This window comes from Pelophylax lessonae (genome assembly GCF_965119305.1).
Source record: "Pelophylax lessonae genome assembly, chromosome: 8".
In the NCBI taxonomy this organism is placed as follows: Eukaryota; Metazoa; Chordata; class Amphibia; order Anura; family Ranidae; genus Pelophylax; species Pelophylax lessonae.
In genome coordinates, this window is record NC_138775.1 from 248,164,710 (window position 1) to 248,179,160 (window position 14,451).

A 14,451-nucleotide genomic window follows, 5' to 3' on the forward strand; every position below is an offset into this window, starting at 1 on the left:
GTGACTCCCGCTCAACATGTTTCACCAACCAATGGCTTCTTCTGGAGACTTTAATAAGTCCCACATACAAAATCGCTATGAGATTGAAGAACAACATATTAGTCACAGTAAACACATTGCCATAGATACAGGTAGATTTCTACAACAGTACAAATAATTGTTTTCTCAACAATGCATGTGAATCGATGACCATCAATTATGAAGCCCTCTTACCTAACTGTGCATATAATAATAATGACATGCTGCATATCAGAAGAGTGGTAAGGAGAAGTTATCAGTGAAACCGCAGGGAGGAATATGGAATCCACAGTAAAACCTACACACAAAAAGGGGAAACACTGTACTGAAAGTAAAAAGCAAGAAAAAAAAATTACAGAAAATATATATATATATTCGCTCTGATGTATATAAGGCCAGGACATTGAAAAAACCAACCCACCAGGAATGTCAGGTCTAGACCAGGGACAGTGCAACCAAAACGGACCAGAAGACCAAAAAAGACCAAAAAAGGGAGGATTGTCAGAGAGTATGCAGATCAGGTCAATTCTTAGGATGTATCCTAGATTGAAATCATCAGTAGATGACTTTAGGGCAAATACCTCTCCACCTAAGTTTAGAGATAAAGCATAAAGAGTACAGATACAAAGAAATCCTCCAGATAAGTTGGTCAGGGAATAAGCAATTAGTAGTTAAAAAATTCTCCCACTAAGCTGGTCAAAGCATAAGATTATACTAATGTTGGTCTAACATAACTTGCAGAACTAATTACCTCTGGTTAGTACTCTGGCATTCATAGGTCTCTCCTGGACAGGTCACTGCAAAAAGTGACCTTCTGGGGGGTCTTTTTATACCCCTTCCCACCTGCATCGGCGTGTAATGGCGCAGAGGGAGGTGAAGGCGTCAAAAAGGCCATATCCAAAAGGACATGTTTGAAAATCTGCCCATAGGTAGGCCGGACAGGGGTGTGCTAAGACGCCTCCTGTACAGCTCCTCAGCAACACTGCCCCAAAGCAAATGAGGCACTATGTTAAAGAGGAAAAACCTCCTGGGAAGAAGTAATAGAGGCAGCCAAAACCAAGTGGCACCTAACGGGGGCACAGAGTCGGGACAAAGACTCTGAATCGATTGCTCTGGCTGGAAGCGCCCCGTACGGTCACCTATCCCCTCCATGGCCACTCCAATACACTGCAAGCTCTATCTAGTGGACAAAATAAAGTATACATTCTCATACTATTAGGCAAAAGAAGGGTACTAAATAAATTAACCAACTATATAAATATTTGAGGGCTTTCTGATGACCATCTAAGGGTCAAATGCATTTCTGAGTTACAACCAATCAAAAAAGAGAAACACATTAATGGACAACAATTTGTGATTATGTGCTATACAAATAAGCAAAAAACTGAAAAAAGCAAGAAGAAAAGTATATAGGATACATATAATAAAAATCAACATTTATAGATAGATAAACCTTTTTAATTCTTGGAGCATGGCTAGATCACAGGAACCGCTTGAAGCTAATCGATTTGTTTAGGCCCGAATATTTAGTCGCTGTCATCGTATGGAGGCACTTAGTTTCACGCTGCAGAAGCTATCCACATCCTATCCACATCCACTCCTCTCTCATGTTTAGGTATTTATTCTAAGGCAAAAAAAAAATATTTTTTTGTTTTTTCATTTTGGATGCTTGACAGCCATGGGACAGGCCTATATGCCAGTTAATAGGAGTCTTTCATTTATTTTGCTTTTTAATTTTGGATGTTTGAAAGCCATGGTACAGGCCTATGTGCCAGTTAATTGGAGTCTCTAATTTCTTTTTTGTATCCAAAGAGACATGGTCTCTGATTTTATGGAAGAACGGTCTTTTAATTTTTTTCCCACATAATAGGCCTTACATTAACATTCCATGTAGTAGACAACACCCACAGATTGACAGTTAACATAGAAATTAGGTTTATATTTCTGTCCATTGGATAATGTAATCTCTTTGGTGTTCATCATGAAGCTGCAAAAATTTAATTTTTTACAAGTTGCTGTACCAGTAATTCCCTGTGTCATGGACTTAGGCCTGGACCGCAAATGACTATGGACCAATTGGTCTTTCAGAGATCGAAATCTTCTATATGCAATTTTAGGATATGGATTTACACACTTGGAAACCACATCATCAGCCACCAAGAGGTGCCAATATTTCTGAATGATGTTTCAAAACTTTTTATGCTGTCCTGAATAGTGTGTAATTAGCCTAACACTCTGGTCCTTGGGTTTATGTTTTTTGGTATGAATCAAACAGTTCCTTTCTTGTGATTTGACTCAATGGTGAGCCTTTTTGAGACATGAGCGAATGTATCCTCTGTTTGGGAGTCGATTTTGGAATGCATTAGCCGCAATCTCAAAATCTACCTGACGGCTGCAATTTCTTTTAAGCCTTAGGTACTGGCTGTATGGTATGCTGGAGATTAGAGGCAAAGAATGGGAACTACCAGCATCTAGAATGGTATTCCCTGCAGAGGGCTTTCTATATATTGAAGAGCCCATACTGCCATCCTCATTGATGAAAATTTTAATATTAAAAAAAAAAATAGATCTTTGGTTTGGTCATGATAAATTTGAGATTGTAGGTGTTAAGCTTAAGAATATCCAAAAAAGACAATAATTAATCTCTGGACCCTGTCCAGATATTGATAACATCATCTATAAATCTCCACCAAATAAGTATTTTGTCTATACTATCCTGTAGATCCTCACGGGCGAATAGTTCTCATTCCCCCTCCCCTCCCCACCCAGGTATAGGTTTGCATACGACAGGGCACAATGAGTCCCCATCACAACACCCTGCATCTGGAGGTAGTGGGTGCGCACAAACAGAAAAATGTTATTGGTCAGAACGAACTTAAGCAGCTCCAGAACAAAGCAATTATATGGGCCTGCCCTCATTCCCCTCTCCGAAACGAAGTCCTCCACAACCCTAACTCCCAAATCATGGGGGATAGAATTGTATAGGGCCTCGACATCGATTGCCACTAACCAGGCCTTTTCAGGAATCAAAATACCATCTAAAGCTCTTAATAGGTCCATTGTGTCCTGGAAATATGAACCAAGAGCCTCCACATGTGGGCGCAAGTAGTCCTCAATAAGTTGACTAGCTGGTTCCGTGAGACATGAGCTCCCTGATACTATGGGCCAGGCTAGAGGATGGTCCATATTTTTATGACTTTTTGGTAGGGTGTATAATGTTGGCATTCTGGGGGTTTTAATGTAAGGAATTCCAAATTTTTTTGATCAATATTTCCATCATGAAAAGCCTTGGCAATCAGGTTTTTATAGTTAAAAATTACCTGATTGTCATAGGTTTCAGATATACATCTATACCAATCACGGTTATCAAGTATATCCATCACCATCTGTTGATATTGTGTGAAATCCATGACAACTAAATTGCCACCCTTGTCAGCTGGCTTGATAACAATTTCATAATTATTTTTATGGGTAGTGACCGCCTTCTGTTGGGCTAAAGTCAAATTTGACATTCTACTACCAGTCCATCTAGAATTTTCAATCTCTTTTGTGACTTTATGGGTGAATGCCCATATATTGGGATTACCTTGTAATACTTGGAATGAACGAGATTTCGGTTTGTATAATTGAGGGGGTGGAAAACACATCTCTGCAAAGGAAAGATGGGTAATCTCATTGCTCAAACTATGTTTGGCCAGATCCTCAGATGGATTACCTTCCTTCCATAGCTCCATAAGTTTGTTAAGGGATTTGATATCATTGATAGTGAGATCTTTCCAAATTTCATTGGACAGAGATCGGGATTTAGAGGACTGATAATTTTTGTCAACAGATATATAGTCTATATCGTATTTAAACCAATCAACTACCAAATACTATAAAAATCCACAAAAGAAAAACTATTGATAGAAAAAAGGAAACACTTAGTCTTGGACAGCCACTTTTGTATGTGGGACTCATTAAAGTCTCCTGAAGAAGCCATTGGTTGGCAAAATATGTTGAGCGGGAATTACAGGGAGTTACTGGTACAGCACCTTGTAAAAAATGTAATTTTTTCAGCTTCATGAAGAATACCACTAAGATTATATTACCCAATGGACAGAAATATCAACCCAAATTGTATGTTAACTGTCAATCTGTGGGCGTTGTCTACTACATGGAATGTGAATGTAATGCCTACTATGTGGAAAAAAATAAAAGACCGTTCTTCCGTAGAATCAGAGACCATGTCTCTTTGGTTGCAAAAAATAAATTAGAGACTCCAATTAGCTGGCACATAGGCCTGTACCATGGCTGTCAAGCATCCAAAATGAAAAAAACAAAACAAATTTCCTAAACATGAGAGAGGATGTGGACAGCTTCTGCAGCGTGAAACAAAGTGGATCCATACATTGACAGCAACTAAATATCCGGGCCTAAACAAATCGATTATTAGCTTCAAGCCCTTCCTGTGATTTAGCCATGCTCTAAGAATTAAAAAGCTTTACCTATCTATAAATCCATAAATTATATTGTCAGTATAGAGTCTTTGATTTCTATTAAATGCATCCTATATACTTTTCTTCTTCCTTTTTTTCGTTTTTTGCTTTTTTGGATAGCACATAATCACAAATTGTTGTCCATTAATGTGTTTCTCTTTCTTGATTGGCTGTAACTCAGAAATTGATCTGACCCTTAGATGGTTGTTAGGAAGCCCTCAAATATTTATAAAGTTGGTTAATTTATTTATTACTCATTATATCAGTACTGTTTATGCTTTATCTCTAAAGTTAGGTGGAAATATTTGCCCTAAAGTCATCTACTGAAAATCTCAATCTAGGACACACCCTTAGAATTGAACTGATTTGCATACTCTCTGGCAATCCTCCCTTTTTGGTCTTCTGGTCTGTTTTGGTTGCACTGTCCCTGGTCTAGACCTGGCATTCCTGGTTGGTTGGTTTTTTCAATGTCCTGGCCTTATATACATCAGAGCGAATATATATATATATATTTTCTATACATATTTATTTTTTTTGCTTTTTACTTGCAGTACAGTGTTTCCCCTTTTTGTGTATAGATTTTACTGTGGATTGCATATTTCTCCCTGCAGTTTCACTGATATCTTCTCTGCACCACTCTTCTGATATGCAGCATTATTATTATATGCACAGTTAGGTAAGAGGGCTTTATAATTGATGGTCATCGATTCACATGTATTGTTGGGAAAACAAAAATTTGTACTGTTGTAGAAATCTACCTGTATCTATGGTAATGTGTTTACTGTAAATAATATGTTGTTCTTCAATTTCATAGCGATTTTGTATGTGGGACTTATTAAAGTCCCCTGAAGAAGCCATTGGTTGGGAAACATGTTGAGCAGGAGTCACCGCATGCATACACCAATCATATGATTATTGTGCTATGTTTTTGTTATATGCAAAATTGATTTTAATTTAACTATCTCAAAAAATGTTGTTATACTTATTATACTATTTTGGCTTTCTTTGCACCGATAAAATCCCATTCTCTCCATTTTTCAAATATTCCTGATTACTATAGGGATGTGGTGCATCTAATTCTTTGACACCTGGTAACATATTCTTTGTATGTTTTATATATGTTTATAAACTATATTTAATATTAAATATTATTTTTAGCAATTTTTATTGTTATTATATTATGTATTATACATTTTATATAATTTCTTATTAATTTATTTAATTATTATTTTCTTATATTATATTTTTATATATTACTTCATCTATCTATCTATCTATCTATCTATCTATCTATCTATCTATCTATCTATCTATCTATCTATCTATCTATCTATCTATCTATCTATCTATCTATCTATCTATTTATTTGCAAGTTGTAGTTAATCAAATATGCAGTTTAAACTAGTGTGTATATAGCATTTGTTTTTTTGCGGAAGCTTTATTAGTGGTAAAAAGCTGCTAAAAGTTTGGTAGTAAATCTTTCCACAAAACACCAATAGAAATAGTTTTAGTTGGCTAAAACCGATAAATCAGCTAAGGGCGGATGCCAGTAGAATAAATCACATAATTCCTCTGATATCCATTGGTGGGGGATTCCCTGCCAGAGTTCCTAGCTTCGACAGCCCTTGGTCTCACTTCTGTTGTTGCACTTCTCCTTCTACTGTGTACATAGTAATGTACAGCACAGAAGAGCCCAAGAATTTAACCTGCTTTTATAAAGGTGCATAAATCTTGCTGTGGTAATCTCTAAAGCTGGCCATAAATGGTTCAAAATTCAGCCGGTTCAGCAGGGACTGGTTGGATTTCCATCTATGGTCATCCCGCTCCACAGAAATCAATGTAACCAAACAACTTCTGTTGAATGGGACAAAAGGAAAACCATTGACGATCAGTGGCTTGTAGCCAATCAGCTGCTGTTCAGTGTCTTCTGACAGCGTAGGATTCCTCCTGTCTGAATATAGTAGCACAGTGGGGGGGATTTCTCCATTCACCTTGTTTGTGTGGATGGGGGAATCCATTTGTTTTTTTTGATCAACCTATCGGCTGATCGAAAACAAACAATACATGTATGGCCAGTCTTAAGCTCTGTTCTCATCTAAGCGATTCACTGCTCAGCATGAGTATTCTCTTTGTATCCTATGATGCCTTTACACCTGAACATTGTGTTGCTTGAAGCTTGACACTTGAAGCTCAAAATAGTACAAGAGCTTAGTTGGGACAAACTTGCTAGTTTTTGTTCCATATTGTAAAGTGTAACATGTGTTCTTCATGCAATTTCTTGTCTCTCCTCCTAATAACTAGGTTTCCATTGTTTAAAACAAAAACACTCAAGCCTGAGGCCCCTTTCACAGTAGCAGACTAATCAGTCAGTTTTTCAGGCGGACCCGATTGCACCCTCCAGTCTCCTCTATGGAGCCCATAGACCATCTATAGAGGTGAATGGGCTTTGTCTGCATAAGCGGAGCGGGCACGGACCAGCCATTCGTCTGCTCAGCAGGGATCAGCGGACAGATTCTCCGCTGATCAGGTGGACTCCAAGGGAGCCCGCCCTGTGTGTAAGGGGTCTAAATACACTTGAAAAATGCATGTACAAACAAACAAAAAATATGCTCGAAAAACACTTGAATAAGCTAATTTCCAGTGTGAATCTAGCCTTAAGCTGGCCGAACATGGGTCTATTTCTTTCATTTAACCAACGTAACAGAAAAAAACTGATTCCCCCATTCATACATTCAGTGTGGATGTGGGAATCCTCCCCACTGTGCCATTGTATTCGGGTCATAATACACAGATCAGCACTACAGCCTATTGCCTGTGGTGCTGATAAAGCGAAAATATACAGACAGGGTGGTTGAACAGAAGTTGACCGGTAGAACGGGTTCTGTTCAACCATAGTGGCCACACATGGATCAACATTCAGCTGGTCCCTGCTGAACCAGATAAATTTCAATCCATGTATGACCAGTAATAAGTTCCTTCCAGTGTTAGAAAAAAATATATATATATACTCACCTAGGTGGATATTGCATCTGTCCCCCACTGAGTGATCAAAGACCGCTGATCTCTTAGTTCTGTCTTCACTAAGCAGAGAGCCGATGACTGTCAGTCACTGGCTCTCTGCTCTGCCCCTCTAGCGCGTTTACTGGAGTACTTGGCTGCGGAGGGGTAGTGAGCAGCTGGCTCAGTCTCCCAGTGGCTCGCTGAGAGGCTGATCCAGTTGCCAGTCCCGGCATCTGAGTGGATCCCAACTTTAAAGTCTGGATCTTTCCCAAGCCTGGACTGGCTAAGAGAGGTTAGCTGTCGGATGAAAATGGGTTTCAGGAGTGCAAAAGGAACTGCACTCCTGTGACCTGCAGGCTATATTTCTCCTCTAAAAAAGCAGTAGGTGTTTAAACTTGTCAAATTCTATCTATCTATCTATCTATCTATCTATCTATCTATCTATCTATCTATCTATCTATCTATCTATCTATCTATCTATCTATCTATCTATCTATCTATCTATCTATCTATCTATCTATCTATCTATCTATCTATCGAAGCAACTGCAGACTTTCCATATTCTGACTAGCCATGTTCTGTTCTTTTCAGCAAGAAGAGCTAAATTCCTTTTTGTGGACCATTAAAAGAAACCCCCCTGCTTATCTCTTTGGAACCATCCATGTACCGTATACTAGAGTTTGGGACTTTATACCCCAGAACTCCAAAAAAGCCTTTCAGGAGAGCAATAATGTGTACTTTGAGCTGGACCTGACGGACCCTTATACCATCTCAGCCCTGGCTAGCTGTCAAATGCTCCCGCAAGGGGAGAACCTGCAGGATGTTCTGCCCAAAGACCTCTACCGGAGACTCAAAAGGCACTTGGAATATGTCAAGTTAATGATGCCTCACTGGATGACCCCAGACCAGAGAGGCAAGGGTCTCTATGCAGATTATCTGTTTAATGCCATTGCTGGGAACTGGGAGAGGAAGAGACCCGTGTGGGTGATGCTGATGGTGAACTCTTTAACAGAAGCAGACATCAGGTCTCGAGGAGTACCTGTCTTGGATTTATACTTAGCTCAAGAAGCAGACAGGATGAGGAAGAAGACCGGAGCCGTGGAGAGGGTGGAGGAGCAATGCCACCCTCTCAACAGGTTAAACCTGTCCCAGGTAAGACCCAGAATTTCTTAATTACCCTCTTATGGTGCTTTTGAAGTTAACTTATCAATGGAAGATGTCTTGTAAGCAAAATGTTTCCTTATTTGTGAAATGATGTGAAAGGTTATTTTCATTTAAATGCTGCTCAAGCTGCAAGATTAAACCATGCATCCAATTTGCATGTCAGGAGACTGTGACCGCCTCTCAATGGTGCCAGTTCACACATCTCCGGAGCAGCCACGGAGCGCACTGCAGAAGGGTCCTGTGCATCTTTGGCCCTGTTTCAGGTCTGAATTCAGGCAAAAATTCTAAACCTAATTTGGACATGAAATTGTGAACGGGGACCCACCGGACCCCCTGCTGCGAGCCACTCCACAGATAGTGTGAACCCAGCCTTAATGTTGATTTTCGTAGATACCTTAATATTTTGACACTCCTAAATACATATTACAGCTTGCTCTCTCACTTAATCATAACAAAGGACAAAGCTAAAGCGATTAGTGTGAACATTGTGTGATGTGCGTCTTAATTATTTTAGCTGTAGACAAGAGACTTAACGACTCTTCAATTGGTAATAGACATTACTTAGTGGTTGGACATGCAGGCCTGATCCAACTATCCAACAATTGTTTCCAAAAAGAGTTGTATTTAACTATCGGCAAAGTCCAAACTATTTTTGGTTTTGTTTTATGTAGAAGGTTTGAAGGCTAAGTGAAACCCTTTTTAGCCAATTTAAGGTATTTAAGACACACTTTTTGGGGGTGCCTTAGATCCCTTCTTGAGGCTTTATAAAGCTTGAAGAAGGGATCCAAAGCCTCGTTTCCACTGAGCGGTACGATTCGGTTCGGTATGCAATTTTTGCAGTTTCCATTGTCAAAAGTTGTGAATGGTTCCCTAATTTCGAACTGTACCGTACCCTTTCGTTCTGGTACCTAGCACATTAGTACCGTACCAACAGGGTGGAGCTATATTGTTGAGGTACTGTTGAGCTAAAGTACTGTTGGCAGTGGAAACGCAAGCCTGATCAATGTGTACTGTTCCGAACCGTACTGAACTGTACCGAACCAAACCGTAACCCAAACCCAGGCTGGAAAATCCCATGAAGTAGCCAATGCTTCTTAAAAATTAGAGCCATTGCCAAACTTTTGAGGTTTTTCTAATTGTTGGTTGAGCTGGCTCCTAATAAAACTGCTGGCTCTTGAACTGGATAGACTGGCTTCCTAATTACATTTCAATTTGTCCACCCCGTCCCTATACCTTTAATAACTTCAGTTAACCAATAAAGGGTATCACTTAAACTCCAAGCTTTCTGTATTAACTGATGGCTAAAACAGTACAATACTCTATCATTGTTTTGCTTTCAATAGATCCGGGAAAGGTTAAAACTAGAGTTTCACCTATACCGTCCTTGTACTCGTGCAAATGCTCCAATACTAAAACCAATACATTCAGATTAGTTTAATGCCAGTTTGCAGTGAGGTTTCAAAGGCCGGTCTGGTGCAATTTCATTCAGCGGTTTAGTGCGATTTACAAAAGAATCCTTTGATGGTTCAGGTGCGATTTCTAATCCCATACACTACAATTCGCATTGGAATAGCATCTGAACCATAGTGAAATCACCGGCCAGCACATATGAGTACAGGCTGTAAAAACGAATTGAAATGCACATGAAAACTGATTGAAACTGATGTCTCTTGCATGGTGTTACCCAGCCCTAAAAAGCTGTCACATGACGCTAAAAATAGATATTAGTAATTGGTATTGGCGAGTATTTGAGAAAAAGGATCTGTACTTGTACTCCTTATACTTGTTCTCAGTCCTACAATGCATCCCTAGTTAAAACCCATATTAAGTAATTTTTTACTGTTTAGGACCCCCCTGGGGAGATTTCCCTTTACGTCTTAGCCTGGAAAAGCAACAGGAAAAGAGAAAATTTCTACAAAGTGAAAAGAATTAACATTTTGAAATTGCCGTAGAAAGAAACGTTCCTATTGGAGGATTTTCCCTCTCCACTTGCTCTTTTGACAACTCAAAATTTTTGAATTTCCTCTAATTTTCTGTCTTGGGGGGAATGGTAACTCAGGACAAACAAAGAGCTGAATCTTCCCACAGACAGCAATAAAAACCCCTCCTTATTCTTTCTAAAAAAGCCGTTTCATACTCTATAATTAGTATGCTTGTGTGGTACAACTGTATTTGTAACCTGTAGGAAGTGAGGGAGTAAACACATCCAGTATTCTCATGTCAGAACTAGATTGCAAAATCCAACCCAGAAATAAACTTGTCACTGGTAGTCTTGGGGCTGTCCAATGCTATTCATGGCCATAAAGATTCTTGCCGGATCACCAACGATCATCTCATATACCAACAGATATGATTCTACATATGGACCAATTTAGGTGCCTTCTTTCTTGTGCCATAAGAATAAAGAAACTATTTTGTAGGCAAACCCAAGAACAAAAATGTAATATTATTGCAGCTTCATTGCTTTGATGTGGTGGCTGTAACATTTTTCCTTTTTTGAGAAATGTTCCCTCTATTCTTACCCAGTGAAACTGCCAGTAATGCACCTTCTGTTCTAGAGTGAAAATTCTCACTCGCCCCACTGTATCTATGGAGGAGCAGCATTGTCCCCCTGGGTAGGAAGTTTGCTAGGACACTAGAGTGCCTTCCAGCTCTATGTCTCTATAATATTGAAAAAGGTGTTCTCCACTGAACTGGGAACAATCTAACTCGGCTTTTCCCAACATTTTAACTCATTTAAATACATTTCAGGTCTCAGGGAAACCCTGCTAAAAAACAGTTTCCATTGGTGGTCAAAAAGAAGAAAGGGTTGGGACTTTAAATTCCATTGGTGTTCAGTGGGAAGAATGCCTTCTAACAGTGGTGCTCATGGTCAGAATGCCAGTTGGTGTCATTCCACTCTGCCCAATGGTGTTGGCCTTGGAACTATGCAACCTATTAGTTGGGAGCTTAATCAGTGTCAGCACAAGGAACCCCTAGTAACCTCTTGAAGAACCCTAGCTTAGGCAGGCCATGCATGGTTTGAAACTCGGCCAGTTCAGCAGGAACTGGTCGAGATTTGAACCGTGTATGGGAAAAGTGAATGTGCCCATTTGATTGATCTCTCAACTTAGGTACAACCAGCATGCTGGGTTTTACCTGTGATTATTGCAGGAGAGATTACTGCAGCAACACTATCTGTGTTGATGGGGAAATTGAGCAAATTTTCCTGCGACCCATGGTTACAGGAAAACACAGAACAGGTGATTTTCTACTGCTAAATAATTTGGTTTGTCCATATGGTCATTTTTATCCCTGTAGGGGGGTCCCAGGATCTGCTGTAGGTATGCTCTTGGTATTATTTTCCAAATTAAAAGCACCCATATAGTAAGGTCTGGGGGCTTCTAAGAGGACGTATGGGCAATGTCACAGAACGAGACAGCAACGCCCAGCCTTGACCTTATCACCAGTGACACAATACATACACTTTTCAACAATCTGGATTTTATCATTGCATGAATGGGAATTCTCATTAACAGAAGGCTTGTTTCATTGATACTTTTTGAAAGTGGGAAAGAATCTAGCATTGTACCCCTTCCTCTCACTGCAGGGGTTATCTAAACAAAGCCTAATAACTATGCAGACCGTGTTGATAATGTTACATAGGCAGGTGATAAAAGGCGCTATATCATGTTCATTCCTTTGAAGGAGTTGTTGATTTGTTTGAGTTTTGATTTTTGATAAAATGTATCTCTATACAATCATCCTGGTTTCTGCTTTTCATGGGACGGTAGCAGATAATCTGTGCTCGGGTTTAGAGCTGACCACAGGCAGAAAATAACTCTTTAAAGTTCAACGTTTGCTCGTCTAAGAGAGATCGTTGGCACAAGCAGGGATATTTCCTCCCTGATTTCACATCAGATCAGTTATCATTTCAAATGTTTGTTTTATCTAAAGAGAATCAATAGTAAATATGTATGTGCATTTTCTTTTATTTCGAAACATCAGTTGGACATTAGGCGGTGTGTATTTTTTTTTGGAAAAGAAAGAAAAATGTTTTTCTTTCTTTTTTTTGTTTATGTGTTTGTTTATTAAAGTTTATAATCTTTTTAACTGCTGTTTTATGTTATTTTTACAGCATTTATATATTGCGTATTTCACTAACACAAAGGGATGCATCAGGGTTTGCCTATCACTACCTTCCTGCTTGCATACACCCCGTGTATAACTCTTTAAAGAATATGTCAACCCAGCATTACTAATTCCTGATATGCAGGGCTGCCATCAGGGGGAGACAGGCCATACACATGTAGGGGGCCCGGATGTACCAAGGGGCCCAGCCACCCAGGCCCCAACCAGTCATACTGAGTTGTTGCTGCTGTAGGCAATAGCAATTGCTAGAGCAGGGCAGCCACAGAGTGAGCCAATGCAGCCGATGGGATGTCTTTTTTTCTTGATTGGGATGTCTCTTTGCTGAATACATGGGTCTTTTTCTTTGCTGGATTGGAATGTCTCTTTGCTGGATTGGGATGTCTCTGCTGGATTGGAATGTCTCTTTGCTGGATTGGGATGTCTCATTGCTGGATTGGGATGTCTCTTTTCTGGATTGAGATGTCTCTTTGCTGGATTGGGCCATCGCTTTGCTGATTATATGGGGATGCCTATTTGCTGGATTGGATTAATTTTCATATACTGTATTAAGTTGTAAGAGTGTTAAAAAAAAAAAGGTGGATGCACTGAAGGACTTGGTAGGATGGCCAGTGGGCAGATTCAGTGGGATGGCCATTGGAGGGGCCCTGGGGGGCTCAAGCCTAAAGCTGTGTAAGAGGCCCAAACATTTCTGATGGCTGCCCTGCTAATATGTGCCGGCTTTACCATGTACTTGTATGAAAATGTATCCTGTTCTCTTTGTATTGATTCGTTTGTTATGAAAAACCAGTCCCTCTGCTTTCCTATTAATACCGGATCACACTAGGCATGAGAACACAGCATGGTCAGTTTTCTGGTCATGCTGAGAACTCATCCTGCTCTCCTCCAATATTCAGACTGGTGCTGACATGCCCGCCCCTTCTGCACAGAAATTCATTGGGAAGACCAGTGTGCTGCTGCTTCTTCTCCCCCAGCTCTCTAAGATCCTAAGATTAGATGAGAACGAAAAAAATAAAAAATTTGGTGAGAACAGAGGGTATATAATCACTTTTAAAAAGGGGAAAATTAGTATTTATAATGTTTTTATATGTATACATAAATGTTTTGCCTTTCATTTCTATTTCAAACTGAATGGTTTGTTTTACAAGGTGACGATTTTCATATACTATAAGCCTCGGTTCACACTACAGCATGTGGGGCAGCCCATTAATTTCAGCCAACTGCCCTACCTGCGGGAAATGCGGGGTTTCTCCCCCAACAGTTTTGGAAAAATCCTGCTGCACTGAGCTTGCGCAATTGCCAATGCGTGGGGGTTCCATAAGAAGTAATTGCATCCCCGCATGTCTGTTAAAGAGCAGTGTGTTTCTCTGTGTATTGGGAACACATGTGATTTTGTGTGCATTCCCAACACGCAGAGATATGAATCAGGCCTTTCCTGATAGAAACATAGATACATAGAAGAGCGACAGCAAAAGAAGGCCAAATGGTCCATTGACTTTATTTTTACAGAAATGGATACCAAGCAAATGATGAAAAAGTCCAAGATGCTTTAAATTGTTTGGGATTTGACCACATAAAAACACATGAGATTGACACAAATATCAAATTATGAACAATTTAAAGCACCTAGCATTCCAGTGAATGGGCTGCCCTAGGCATGATG

At 39.7% G+C, this 14,451-nt stretch overlaps 1 protein-coding gene across 2 annotated transcripts in view; it reads left to right on the forward strand.

Annotated features, from left to right (window-relative positions):
* Positions 1–14,451, forward strand: part of TRABD2B (TraB domain containing 2B) — a 443,575-nt gene that overhangs the window by 6,349 nt on the left and 422,775 nt on the right. For both annotated transcript variants that reach the window (XM_082266102.1, XM_082266103.1), the window contains exon 2: positions 8,088–8,648. In XM_082266102.1, the coding sequence (XP_082122228.1) occupies positions 8,088–8,648 (561 nt within the window). The remainder of the gene's footprint in view (positions 1–8,087; positions 8,649–14,451) is intronic.